Source organism: Geotrypetes seraphini, chromosome 2 (genome assembly GCF_902459505.1).
Source record: "Geotrypetes seraphini chromosome 2, aGeoSer1.1, whole genome shotgun sequence".
Lineage (NCBI taxonomy): Eukaryota > Metazoa > Chordata > Amphibia > Gymnophiona > Dermophiidae > Geotrypetes > Geotrypetes seraphini.
In genome coordinates this window covers 233,760,866-233,774,925 of record NC_047085.1, presented here as the reverse complement: position 1 = coordinate 233,774,925, position 14,060 = coordinate 233,760,866, and the positions used below count along the sequence as shown (strand labels likewise).

Sequence of the window (14,060 nt, the reverse complement as noted above, 5' to 3'; positions counted from 1 at the left end):
CGCTTGGGACCACTGGGTAGCTAGGGTCCATTGAGGAGTGCGCAGGTGAAGATGTGCGAAGGGTGTGACATGAACTGTGGAGGCCATGTGACCCAAGAGTATCATCATTTGCTTGGCAGAGATGGAACGTTGTGGAAGCACCTGCTGACATAGAGATTGAAGAGTTTGAAGACGGTTGGACGGCAGGAACGCTCTCATGAGAACTGTGTCCAGCACCGCTCCAATGAATTGAAGTCTCTGAGTGGGGATGAGATGAGATTTGGGTAGATTGATCTCGAACCCCAGAAGTTGCAGAAACAGGATGGTTTGGTTGGTGGCCAGGAGTACTGTCTGAGATGAATTGGCCTTGATTAACCAGTCGTCCAGGTAAGGAAAGACCTGAAGGTGGTGAGAGCGTAGAAAGGCAGCCACCACAATCAGACATTTGGTGAACACTCTTGGAGAGGAGGCAAGACCGAAGGGCAGCACCTTGTATTGGTAGTGACAATGATTGATCATGAAGCGGAGGTACTGTCTGGAGGCCAGATTGACCGGTATGTGAGTATATGCCTCTTTGAGATCGAGGGAGCATAGCCAGTCGCCTTGATTGAGAAGAGGGTAAAGAGTGGCAAGAGAAAGCATCCTGAATTTCTCTTTGACCAAGCATTTGTTGAGATCGAAGATCTAGGATGGGTCTGAGATCTCCTGTTTTTTTGGGGACCAGAAAATAACGGGAGTAGAATCCCTGCCCCTGTTGATCTAGAGGAACTTCCTCTATGGCGTTCAGAAGGAGGAGGGATTGAACCTCTTGAAGAAGGAGGGAAGACTGAGGAGTGTTCAAAGCAGACTCTCTTGGCAGACTTTGGGTAGGAAGAGTCTGAAAGTTGAGAGAGTAGCCATGGCGGATGATGTTGAGGACCCACTGATCCGAGGTGATGAGTTCCCAACGGCTGATGTAAAAAGCAAGACGGCCTCCTATGGGTCGTGGAAGATGGGCAGATGGTAGAACACTGGCTATGCCCTGGAGAACCAAGTCAAAAGGGTTGGGTAGACTTTTGTGGTGGAGGAGGCTTGACCTGTTGTTGCTGTGCTGGCCTAGGAATTTGCCGTTGTTGTTGGCGCTGACGTCTAGGCTGTTGAGGAGCCGGTGGTAAAGGACGAGCCACATAGCGTCGTTGGTAGGCTGATTGCTGCCTAAAAGGCCTGGTAGGTGGGGTCTTCTTTTTAGTTTTAAGGAGAGTATCCCACCGAGTCTCATGAGCAGAGAGTTTTTGTGTAGTGGAGTCCATGGATTCTCCAAAAAGCTCATCGCCTAAGCAAGGCGCATTGGCAAGTCGATCTTGATGGTTGACATCAAGTTCTGAGACTCAGCCATGCCAGACGACGCATGGCAACCGACATGGCCGTGGCTCGAGAGGTCAGTTCAAATGTGTCGTAGATCGACCGGACCATGAAGCTGTAGGAGAGATGAAGAAGTTTGGCGAAACGCAGATCTCTTGCGATCAGGGAGGTACTTTTCAAAAGCAGTCAGATTTTGAATGAGATGCTTTAGATAAAATGAAAAATGAAAAGCATAATTCCCTGACCTGTTAGCCAACATCGCATTCTGATACAACCTCTTGCCAAATTTGTCCATGGCCTTACCTTCTCTGCCAGGAGGGACTGAGGCATACACACTAGCTCCCGTGGATTTTTTTAATGTGGATTCCACCAAGAGAGACTCATGTGGAAGTTGTGGTTTGTCAAAACCAGGAATGGGGATGACTTTATATAAGGAGTCCAGTTTACGGGGGGCTCCTGGGATGGTTAAAGGCGTCTCCAGATTCTTGTAAAAAGTCTCTCTCAAGATATCATGGAGAGGCAATTTCAGAAATTCCCTTGGAGGCTGGTCAAAATCCAGTGCATCAAGGAACGCTTTGGATTTTTTGGACTCAGCCTCCAAGGGAATAGAGAGAGATTCACACATCTCTTTCAGAAATGAGGTGAAAGAGGTTGCAACTGGTTTAGAGGATGGATCTAAAGTAGAAGGATCCTTGTCACCAGAGGAACACTCCCCCTCAGAGAGAAGAGGCTCTTCGGAGTCACCCCACAGATCAGGATCCCTAACTTGGAAGCTGCGGTCCCGGGACTCCGGTGTGGAGGGTTCCAGGTGTCGAGTTTTGTGTGTCGACTTAACCGACCTCTGAGAAACGGTACCGGGAGATGTTAAGGGCTGTATCGGTGCCGAAGTTTGCACAGCCTGGTGGAGAGATCTCGGTTCCGGTGCCAGGATCGGCATGGAGACCGAGGAAGCAGAATGTACCGGTACCGACAAAGTGGATGCGGACAATAGAGGCTGCTCCACTGTCGGTACCGGTGGCTCTGACCGGACCGGGACTGGAAGGCTCGGTGTCAACAAGGCAGGAAGGAGCTGTTATAACTGCTCAAGTTGTACCTGCAGGACGGCAGCAATCCGCTCGTCCAGCGAAGGCACCGGTACCGCTTTTTCCTTCTGCGGTACCTGCGGTGCCGCTCTACGCCCCGAGGACGAGGAACCCGAGGTCGAGGGGCTCACCTCAATCGGGGCGGAGCGCTTCCGCGGGCGCCTCGAGGTCGGCAGGACTGGGCTCGCTGCTACTGAGACCGGAGGACACTCCAGCGGGGAAGGCTTCTTAGCCGGCTTACCTGAAGGGTGCGACGCCGGCGCGGTGTCGACGAGGTGGGTGCCGACTGAGATGGGGCCGATGTCGGTGCCGTAGAATCAGACATATCGGCACCAAATAATAACCGTTGTTGGATTTGACGGTTTTTCAAAGTTCTCTTTTTTAAAGTGGCACAGCGGGTGCAGGTGGACGCCCGATGGTCTGGACCCAGACACTGTAAGCACCAGTTGTGCGGGTCGGTAAGAGAAATGGGCCGTGCACACCGCTGGCACTTCTTAAACCCGGGTTGGGGGGGCATGAACGTGAAGACGGCTTCTGCCAAATCGAAGGCCGAGGCCTTGATGGTGGCAACAGGCCCCGCCGGGGCGAACCCGAAAGAAACAAAAAAACAATGTGGTTTTTTTTTTTTAAAAAAAGAAAAGAAAATGAAGGAAATATTATTCCCTCAGAGGTTTACGCGAGCGGGAAGGCGATACCAGAAAAACCTTTCAACAGCCGTTGAAAGAGACACGTCTTCTTAGCTCCGCGGAAACTAAGAAACTGGGGACCGCGCGCCTCCATCGAGCGGGAAGGCACTCGCTCGTGCGCGGTGCGGCCTACTAGAACTTTCCAAGTTCTTAGAGTGCAATCACTCTAAAATTGTCCGTACCGGGGCTCCGTCGGTGCCGTCACCCATCAGTCAAGAATATGCTGCCTGCTTGTCCTGGGATAAAGACCACTTTCCAAGTGAGATACTTCAGATGAGACTTATCAATTGGTTCAAATGGAGGCTTCATGAGTTGAGAAAGGACAACATTGAGGTCCCAAACCACAGGAGGTGGTCTGAAAGAGGTTTGACATTGAAAAGTCCTTTCATGAATCTGGAAACCACCGGGTTTCCCTTCAATAGGCTGATGAAAAGCAGCAATTGCACCGAGATGGACTCGTATAGATGTAGACTTGAGGCCAGAATCGGATAAGTGCAAAAGGTAGTCCAAAACAGAAGATAAGGAGGAATGCTGAGGCTCCTTATGATGAGAAAAACACCATGTAGAAAATCTAATCCATTTTTGGTGATAGCATTGTCTAGTGGTAGGCTTCCTAGAAGCTTCTAAGACATCGCTAACAGATTGAGAAAACTGAAGAGGAGTTATGTTGAGAGGTACCAAGCTGTCAGGTGTAGAGACTGCAGGTTGGGATGAAGCAGAGATCCTTGACTCTGTGTAAGCAGAGAAGGACAAACTGGTAGAAGGTATGGCTCCCTGCTGCTGAGTTGAAGTAGAAGGGAGTACCATGGTTGTCTCAGCCACCGAGGAGTGATTAGAATCATGGTGGCATGATCGTTCTTTAATTTGACCAGAGTTTTGAGAATGAGAGGGAATGAAGTAAATGCGTAGAGGAAAAGATTCGTCCATTCCAGAAGAAAAGAATCTGCCTCGAGGCGGTGAGGAGAGTATATCCTGGAGCAGAACTGAGGCAGTTTGTGGTTGTGAGGAGCTGCAAAAAGATCTAGTTGAGGCGTTTCCCACTGTGAGAAAATGTGATGAAGAGGGGAGGAATGGAGAGTCCATTCGTGAGGTTGCAGGAGACGACTCAAGTTGTCCACCAAGCAATTCTGAGCCCCTTGAATGTAGACAGCTTTGAGGAAGGTGTTGTGATGGATCACCCAGTCCCAAACCTCCAGAGCTTCTTGACAAAGTGAGGCAGACCCTGTCCCTCCGTTTGTTGACATAATACATGGCGACTTGGTTGTCCGTGCGAATGAGGACTACTGTGTCGTGAAGGAGATGTTGAAAAGCATGGAGAGCTTTGAGAATCGCTCTGAGTTCCAACTGATTGATATGACACTGACGATCCGTACTGGTCCAGAGGCATTGAGTATGGAGACCATCGAGATGAGCGCCCCAAGCATAGGTCGAAGAATCTGTCGTGAGGACCTTCTGATGAGGGGGCGTTTGAAAAAGCAAGCCCCTGGAAAGATTGGAAGAGAGCATCCACCAATGGAGAGACTGCTTCAAAGAAGGAGTGACTGATGTGTCAAGAAAGAGGATCGCAAACCTATGTCCATTGAGATGCCAGGGTCCACTGAGGAAGTCTGAGGTGAAGTCTGGCAAAATGAGTCACGTGTACTGTGGAGGCCATGCGACCCAGAAGCACCATCATGTGTCTCACTGAGATGGAAGAGCGGGAAGACACTGTGTGACAGAGTTGAAAAAGAGCTTCTAGACGTTGTTGCGGGAGAAATGCTCTGAGTTGGACAGTGTCCAGAACAGCTCCAATGAATTGTAGATTCTGTGAGGGCTGAAGTTGAGATTTGGGAAAGTTGATTTCGAATCCCAAACTTTATAGGAACCAAGTAGTCCGTTGGGTCACTACAATAACCCCTTGAGATGTGGAATCTTTGATGAGCCAGTCGTCTAGGTAAGGAAATTCCTGAAGACCATGATTTCTTAGAACTGCTGCTACCACTACCAGGCACTTGGTGAACACTCTGGGAGACGAGGCCAGGCCAAACTCTGTATTGATAATGCAGATTCCCCACCCGAAATCTGAGGTATTGACGGGAGGCCGGATGAATGGGAATATGAGTGTAGGCCTCCTTGAGATCCAGAGAGCATAAGCAGTCGTTCTGCTCGAGAAGGGGATAAAGAGATGTCAGGGACAACATGCGAAACTTTTCTTTGACTAGAAATTTCTTGAGAGCCCTGAGATCCAGAATGGGTCGCAGATCGCCCGTCTTCTTCGGAACAAGGAAGTAACGGGAGTAAAAACCCTGGTATGCTGTTCCAAGGGAACTGGTTCAATGGCATGGAGATGAAGCAGAGCTTGAGCTTCCTGAAGAAGAAGGGCGGTCTGAGATGGATTGGAAGGATACTCTCTTGGAGGAAGGTCTGGAGGAACCTGAGTGAAATGAAGGGAGTATCCTTCTCTGATGATGATAAGTACCCAGAGGTCTGATGTAATTATGGTCCATCTGTTGTAAAAATGATGGAGACGACCTCCTATAGGGGGAAAAAAGAGACAGAGACAGAACGGTGGAGGTTATGCTCTGTTTTAAACAGTCAAAAAGGCTGAGAAACCTTAGGTGCAGCAGAAGGTTGGGATTTCTATTGCTTCTGAGGTGACTGTTTTTTCAGAGGAGGGCAAGTATAAGGAGGCGGCTTTGGAGCAAAACGCCTTTGATAGATAACAGCACGGTGTGCTGGCTTGGCAGGAGCTGGCTTTGGTACAGGTCTGACGATTGAAGCAAATGATTTTTCATGGTCAGATAATTTTTTGGTGGCTGCCTCGATGGATTCATCAAAGAGGTCGTTGCCTTGACAAGGAAGGTTAGCTAAGTGGTCTTGAAAGTTAGAGTCCATGTCAATGGTACGAAGCCAGGCAAGATGACGCATAGCCACAGAGCAAGCAGCCGCACAGGCAGATAACTCAAAGGCATCATAAGATGATTGCAGGAGATGGAGACGTAACTAAGAGAAAGAAGCAATGACTTCTTGAAACTCAAAATGCATGTGGCTATCCATATAAACCAAAAACTTCAGTAGAAGAGAAAGAAGAAATTCAAAATAAGTGATGAAATAGAAATTATAATTGAGGACTTTAGAGGACATAGCATTCTGGTAGATGCGATGTCCAAATTTGTCCATAGTTTTCCCTTCCCTTCCAGGGGGAACTGTGTCATAAACCTTGGAAGGATGGGATCTCTTCAAGGAGGATTCAACAAGCAGGGATTGATGAGATAACTGAGTTGTCAAACCCTTTGCGATGCACAGTCTTATACCTCGAGTCCAATTTTCCTGGAACTGCTGGTATGGAAAAGGGAGACTCCATGCATTGAGCAAAAGTCTGGTTCAAAAGCTTATGAAGTGGGAGCTTGAGACACTCTGCCGGAGGTTGAGGAAGACGCATGACTTCTAGATATTCCTTAGAATATTTGGAGCCAGTATCCAATTTGACATCCAAGTCTACAGCCATCTGTCGCAGAAAAGATGAGAAAGATAGCTGATCTGGCAATGCTTTGCCTCGAGAAGGACTCGAGGACATCAAGGCAGCTTGTGTCGAAGAAGCTTTGGCATGGAAAAAAGCATCAAAGGAACCTGGTGACTTGGACGAGGCAATCGAGACCGGAATATCCTCGAGGTCCGGCATCGGAGACCTTGAATGAGGAGTCGGCAGTCTGGTCAAGGTTGGAGTAGAGCGAGGCTTTGAGGAAGATGGTTTATCCTACGAAGAACAATGCCTGGAAGAATGCCTCGATGAAGGCCTCAAACGGTGGTGAGAACTGTCTGGAACCAGATCTCAAGGATCAAGGAGATTTCGCCTCGGAGACATAAGCAGCCGATGCCGATGTATGAATAGGACTAGAGGCTGTAGATCGAAGCTCCAGAGGCTTGGAGGAGGAACCTCAATGCACTCACAAAGACTCTGCTCCTTGCTTAGAGTGTGAGGATTCTCGTTGATGCACTCGCAAAGAATCTGCTCCTTACTGTTCGTGCTTGGAAGGCAGACCAGACACTCGCAGAGACTCTGCTCCCTGCAAAGAGTGTGGAAGCTCTGCCTGGGACATAGGAAGCGGCTCGACCTTGCAGGAGTCTGCTAAATGCCCAGGCAGGATAAGAGGAAGCTGCTTCTCTAATATGGTTTGGAAAGAAGCCAGCAAGGATGGATCCGTGTCTGAAACCGGACCACCTGCCTTGGCTGGAGGTTTCTTCGAGGTAGTGTGAGTGTGCTTCGACTTAGTAGTCTTGGACACGTTAATCACCACCGGTGGAACTGACTGCTGAGCTATCTGACCTGAGGAAACAGGAGAAGATACAGCAGATGACGTCGAAGCAAGAGCCGCTGCAAACGATGAAGGTCTGATGAGGCTCAAGGTGGAAGCAGGAGGCGCAGAAGGAACCTCGATGGAAGTCGAGGCCGAAAACGCCTTCGAAGTAGAGGGATCAGTAGGAGACTCCATCTCGAAAAGCTTGTCCACCAGAATGCAACGACGCTTAAAAGCATGAGGCTGAAGTGTTTGGCAAGGCAGGCACGGCCTAAGATGATGTTTTGGCCCAAGGCACTTGAGGCAGCGTCTGTGAGGATCCGCGAGAGAGATCGCGCGCTGACACTTGCTACACCTCTTAAAGCCTGTAGCAGGCCGGGACAAAGGCAGAAAAATAGCCGCCGCAAAGTCGAAGCTCACGAGCTGCGGCTGAGCAGCCCGTCCCGGAAAACGAACGGAAGAAGACAATTTTTTTTTTTTTTTTTAAATTAAAAGAAAAGAAACAAAATAAAACAGCGATTCGTGAAGAAAAAAACAGCAACCGCGGTTGAGAAAAGGCAAAAAGTGAACGAAGTTGAACGCAGAGAGTCAAAGACAGACTTCTCAGCTCTGCGGAAACCTAAGAACTGAGGAGACGTGCCCTGTGCTGGGCAGGAGGGCACTCGTGCATGCGCAGTGCAGGCGACTCGAAACTTCGAGTTTCTTCAAGCAAGTCTGCTTGTGAGGCGTCCACATCTGGGCTCCATCGGATGACGTCACCCATATGTGAGAATACCGCCTGCTTGTCCTGGGATAAACAATTTATCTTTGTCAAAACTAACTTCTGTAGCTACAGATGGAGCTTCTTCAGTGGCCCACATAAACTTAAACCTTGTTTATTTAGCCCGTGTCAGCCTTAGAGTTTGACATGCTCTGTGTATATTCTAGAAAGGGTAAAAGTTTCTTGAGGTTCATGGGATCTATTCACAAGGTAAAGGTAGGGGAGGGTCATTAGGGTGGGCAGACTGGATGGGCCGTGGTCCTTATCTGCCGTCTATTTCTATGTTTCTATGAGGTTAACCAGTAAGTTTACATGAATTTGCTTATCATTCAATTCCATATCACAAAACTGCACCAAATTTCTCACTGACAAAATCTGTGACCCTAGGCAAGTCACTTAATCCCCCCCCCCCCCATTGCCCCATGTACATTAAATAGATTGTGAGCCCGGAGGGACAGAGTGAAAACTGCTTGACTAACTGAATAAATGCATGTAAACCGTTCTGAGCTCCCCTGGGAGAATGGTATAAAAAATCGAAGTGTAAATCATAGAAGGGACAGCTCCAGATTTTTAACCTCCATCAGCCACCTACAGAAAAGAAAACTAGGCCAGCTGGCAAACATCACCAGCATCTCTAAAATTATTCACTTAACAACTAGGTGTGGTTAACTTTTTAACAACTAGGTGTGGTTAACTTTTTAGTTAGTTGCTGGCAAAGTGTGAAAAATATTTTTTCACTCAGGGAATAGTTAAGGTCTGGAGCGCATTGTGGTAAGAGCAGATAGCGTAGCTCAGTGGTCTCAACTCCAACCCTTTGCAGGGCCACATTTTGGATTTGTAGCTAGTTGGAGGGCCTCAGGAAAAATAGTTAATGGCTTATTAAAGAAATGACAATTTTGCATGAGGTAAAACTCTTTATATAGTTTATAAATCTTTCCTTTTGGCCAAGTCTTAATAATAATATTGTCATTTATAGCTAAAGAGACATATGATCAAGAAACTGTTTTATTTTACTTTTGTGATTATGATAAACATACGGAGGGCCTCAAAATAGTACCTGGCACATGTGGCTCCCGGGCCGCGAGTTTGAAACCACTGGCGTAGCTGGTTTTAAGAAAGGTTTGGACAATTTCCTGGAGGAAAAGTTCATAGTCTTATTGAGAAAGCTATGGGGGAAGCCACTATTTTTCCTGGATTGGTAGCATGGAATGTTACTACTCTTTGGGTTTTGGCCAGGTACTAGTGACATGGATTGGCCACGGTGTGAACAGGCTACTGGGCTTGATGGACCATTGGTCTAACCCAGTAAGGCTAGTCTTATGTTCTTATGAGTTCCTGAAGCCAAATTCATGATGCAAGTTTGCTATAGAAAAGACAAGACACACCCAATCTAGTGGAGAAAGCATTGTACTCATGATATAAAAAAATAAAAAATACCACAACATCAGAAAGGGGAAGATGAAAAAGGAACAAAAGTAGATCTTGCAACATAAAATGGGACCTGTGCTAAAATAGTACAAGTCAGTGGTAAAATATGAAGGTGAAACTACTAGTTAAAAAGGCTACTTGTACAAGAACAAGCCAGATGCAAGCCTACTTCAGACAAAAATCTAGGGGTCTATATGCAAAAAGGTTTAACCTGGCAAGAGGGGCACCCAGGTAAACCCCACTGAGAAAATTTGTCACCGATATTCAGCTGCATTTATTCAGCAGTACTGACTGGTTATCATTGCTAACAGGCCATAATCTGTGCACATGCTGGAATAATACTCTATAAATATTTTAAAAAATTGCCATACCAATATTTATGTGTAGAACAGCATTCCAGCACAATGTGCATGCAACTCCTCATGCTCAAATACACTACTTTAACTCTCAACAGTACAGCACATTGCTCTTCCTTTCAGCACCCCTTCCCCTCAGTTGTATGAGTACAGGCAGTCCCCAGGTTAATAACGAGTTATGTTTTTCAAGCTGTTCTTAAGTCGGATTTGTATGTAACTCAGAACCTGTAGATTTTCAGATTCTTGATGCTTACCTCTGCTCCCAGCTGACAAGCTACCAGTAGGTTCAGCATGCACAACCAGTTCTTAATGTGGCCATGTATCATTCCTACATCTGCTACAGGAGAAGTGTAGTAGGAGTCACTATGCCACTGGAAATATTGCTCAGTGAAATCAACTGAAGCTGCGGCTGGGTTCTTAAGTCGGGTGTCTGTAACTGGAGGACTGCCTGTACTATTTTACCCATGCTCTTTAGAGAGCCCAGAAAAAAAAGTTGCAGGTCTCATCTTTTGGCTGCAGAACAAACTAATCTTGTATGCCTCTTTGAACCTCGTTTAAACAAGTCCCGAAGTTCAGTACACTTTCCTGCAGCTCTGTTAAATAATTTCTTCATTAGCATGGATTTAAGTGTGCTGCACAAAGGTGTGCTCTAGGGGCCATGCCTGGCACCCATTTGTATGGGAATAGGAAACATCTGCTCTACTTGCCACGAACTAAATGCAGAACCCTCTTACCTATGTTTGGCAGGACACGGCTTTCTCATCCGGCAAGGGAGGGAAGTACCCATCCCATGGGGTATTGTGCGGATTACCTGTAAAAGGGGGGCACCCTGAAATACTAACCCCCTGACGTCCCCCCACCTCACCTGCCAACGCCCCCGCAGCGCACAAGAGCAAGGAGCAGAACCTCAGCGCCCAGTACGAAATCATACTGCTGCTGCCACCGCCGATCCCTGCAGAGCAATACGCCGCCTTGAGACTTTCCCCGACGAAATTTATTGTCCCAGGACCGAAGAGGGAGGCCACCACCGCTCATGTCTCCTCCCCCTCCCAAAATAGAGAGAGGCAGAATCGAGCTCGGTCTCCCCTCCCGCTGTACAGTTTGTTCTCCGGATGGGGAAGACTCAGTCTTCTCCCCTCCCCCTCTAGCTTGTCCCAGACAGAGGCGACGAGACCGCCCGGCTCACATTTCTCCCCCCACGTGCGGCGAAATTTGTCCCAGGGACGGGGGAGGTGGAACCTATGTGTCAATCTCCTCCTCCCCGCCAGTGGGGTTTGTCCGAGGACAAGGGGAGGCGGGGTCACCTGCTCAGTTCTCTCTCCGGGCCTGCCCCATTGTTGTTCTACGGCCGTCACAAACTATTCCGAGATTAAATGTTGGGAAAGAGCGGGAATCTCCTGTAGGGCAAGTTTGACTGCCTAGGCGTGACTCTGCTTCAGATCGCTCTTGCCTTTCTTGGCGTGTATTTGATCTTTCTGTTGTGTTTTTTTATGCTTAATGTTCACCATTATCATTTTAGTTGTCTCCTGCTGGTCTTATCCAGATTCCAGACCTCTTGCTTTTTGTATCCAGAAACTTTAAGCCAATCACAATACCTGTGTAAAACAAACCGCATTCATGTTTTTGGTTTCATAAATTGAGCCTGCATCTTTGTACATTCTTCTGCAGTTCTCTTTTCTTTTGGATTAACACTGGGATAAATTCAGCATAATAAATGCATGAAGTTATCTCTGCTGTTCCTACCTTTTTTTGGCTGTGCCCTTTCTTGTGCCTATCTTCTACGCAGCCTTGTCTGTGGTAAGTTCTCAACTAATCAGAACAGGTTAAAAGAGTTTGTGCCTTCATCTTATTACCTTAAAAATTTTTTATTTTTTTTTTAATAATTATTATAGAATTATACTGTAGAAATTTCTTACAGAAAAAGGAGAAAAGCATACAATAAGAAAATAAGAAAAAGCAATTATCCCCCTAAAAACTTCATTAAGGTTCTGTAAATGGGGGGGTTGTTCCTTTACAAAGCCGCACTAGCGTTTTTAGCCATGGCGGTAACAGCTCGGATGCTCATAGGTGGGCTGGAGGGAAAGAAAGGAGAGAAGGTGCTGAACCCGTGGGGGGGGGAGTGGTTGGATGGCTGAAGCTGGAGGGAAGGGAGAGAGACCCATGGGGAGCTGGAGGAAAGGGAGAGAGGCACTCTGGTCTTCGAGGGCCGTAATCCAGTCAGGTTTTCAGGATTTCCCCAATGAATATGCATGAGATCTATTTGCATGCACTGTTTTCAATGCATATTCATTGGGGAAATCCTGAAAACCCAACTGGATTCCGGCTTTTATGGACTGGAGTTGCCCACCCCTGCACTAGACCCTGGTCTAGGAGCTGGAGGGGAAGGGAGATAGGATGGTAGACCTAATGGAGGGAGGCTGGCTGACTAGCTGGGGCTGGAGAGAAGGGATCGTGCTAGATCCATGGGGGGGGGGGTGGCTGGAGTTGGAGGGAAGAAAGAGATGCCCTGGACACATGGAAGGGGGCTGAAGCGAATGGAGAGAGCTGGGGGCTAGAACTGGAGGGGAATGGAGAGAGGAGCTGGACCGCATGGGGGTGCTGGAGGGAAGGGGAGAGGACATGAAGTGAGGAGGAAAGAAGGGAAGAGAAACAGAGATGCCAAATCAAGGGAATGAAGGAAGAGTGAGTGAAACACAGTGAGGATAGAAAGAGAGAGGGAGAGACTGGTGTAGGGAAGGAAGATAGGGGAGAAGCTGGACACAGGGAGGTATACAAAAACAGAGAGGAGATGATGAGAATGGAGGGGAGCATAGGGACAAGAAAACAAAGTGGCAATGCTGCATGCAGGTGGTATAGGGACACAGGGTGGGGTATATGAACACAGGGAAAATGCTAGACATAGAGCAGAATAGAAACAGAGAAGGGAGATGCTGGACACAGGGTGGAGATAGGTGGTACACAGAGTGATGATGATGAATGTGGGGAGATGAATGCAGGGTACAGATTTCTTGGATTTCTACTCCCCAAGTGCAAGGTGGCTCAGAGGACTTTGATCGGGGGGGGGGGGGGGATTCAAGGGGAGCTTCAGGGTGGGTGAAAGTGAGTATGAAAAGTGAAAGTGATGAGATTTTATATTTGTATGTCTATATTTAATAGGAGATACTGGTATAATGAAAGATACATTTTTCAAAATTGTTTTTGTTAATAGCTTCTTTATATATTAATCAGTAAAGATAAGGGACATTAGCAGAGGTGGGCACAGTATCAAGAAAAGCACTAGCAATAAACCTGAGAGATTAAGATTGTACCCTGTTATACTATGGATGAAGAGTGAAATTAAATCCTGTCAAAGTACAGTATGTGCATAAGAAACCATTTGGAGACACTATTCTCAGAGAATCTAGATAGAAAGAAAATATATATTAAACAGAAAACTGGGAAAGAAGGAACAGTGTTAGAAATAGGCAAGGAGGTAAGTACACCACCCCAGGGATAGATGCCAATGTCATAAGGATCAGAAAACGTACTGAAAGATCATCATCAAGGCCAAATGATTATATAATTATGTTATATAATAACATAAAAATAACCATACCGGGTCAGACCCATGAGCCATCTAATCCAGTATCCTGCTTCCAACAAGTTTATCAAGTTTATTATGCAATTTGATTAATCGCCTAATCTACATTCTAGGCGATATACAAACATAAATGAATAAATAAAAACTTGGGATAATTATTACATAGACAAATAATATTACATAATTACAAAAACTTACAATCATAAACACTAGGAAATATATACAGTGGTGCCTCACACAACGAACTTAATTCGTTCCAGGAGCAAGTTTGTTATGCGAAAAGTTCGTTATGTGAAACGCGTTTTCCCATAACAATACATGTTAAAAAAAATTATTCGTTCTGCAGCTTTGGAGGGCTCCAGGCTATCAGAGTACAGGCCTGGACTCTCACTGTTATCTGGGATTTCTAGTTGGGTGCTACCATGATATTCCGTATTGAGGCATTGTACTGTGAAAATAATTGTGTTCTCTCGGTTCTGTGTATATCATTCATGTTGGTGAATAAAAAAGTTTATATCAAAAAAATATGCTAAGATGACATAAAAAAAGATAAATTTGTCAAAATGGTGAA

General features: G+C 46.7%; 1 protein-coding gene across 1 annotated transcript in view; it reads right to left on the bottom strand.

Moving 5' to 3' along the window:
* PLBD1 (phospholipase B domain containing 1) overlaps window positions 1-11,049 on the bottom strand; it is a 96,295-nt gene extending 85,246 nt beyond the window's left edge. Inside the window, exon 1 of the mRNA XM_033935207.1 lies at window positions 10,775-11,049. Coding sequence (XP_033791098.1) covers window positions 10,775-10,838 — 64 coding nt within the window. The 5' untranslated portion in view covers window positions 10,839-11,049. The remainder of the gene's footprint in view (window positions 1-10,774) is intronic.
* Between the last annotated feature and the right edge of the window lie 3,011 nt (window positions 11,050-14,060).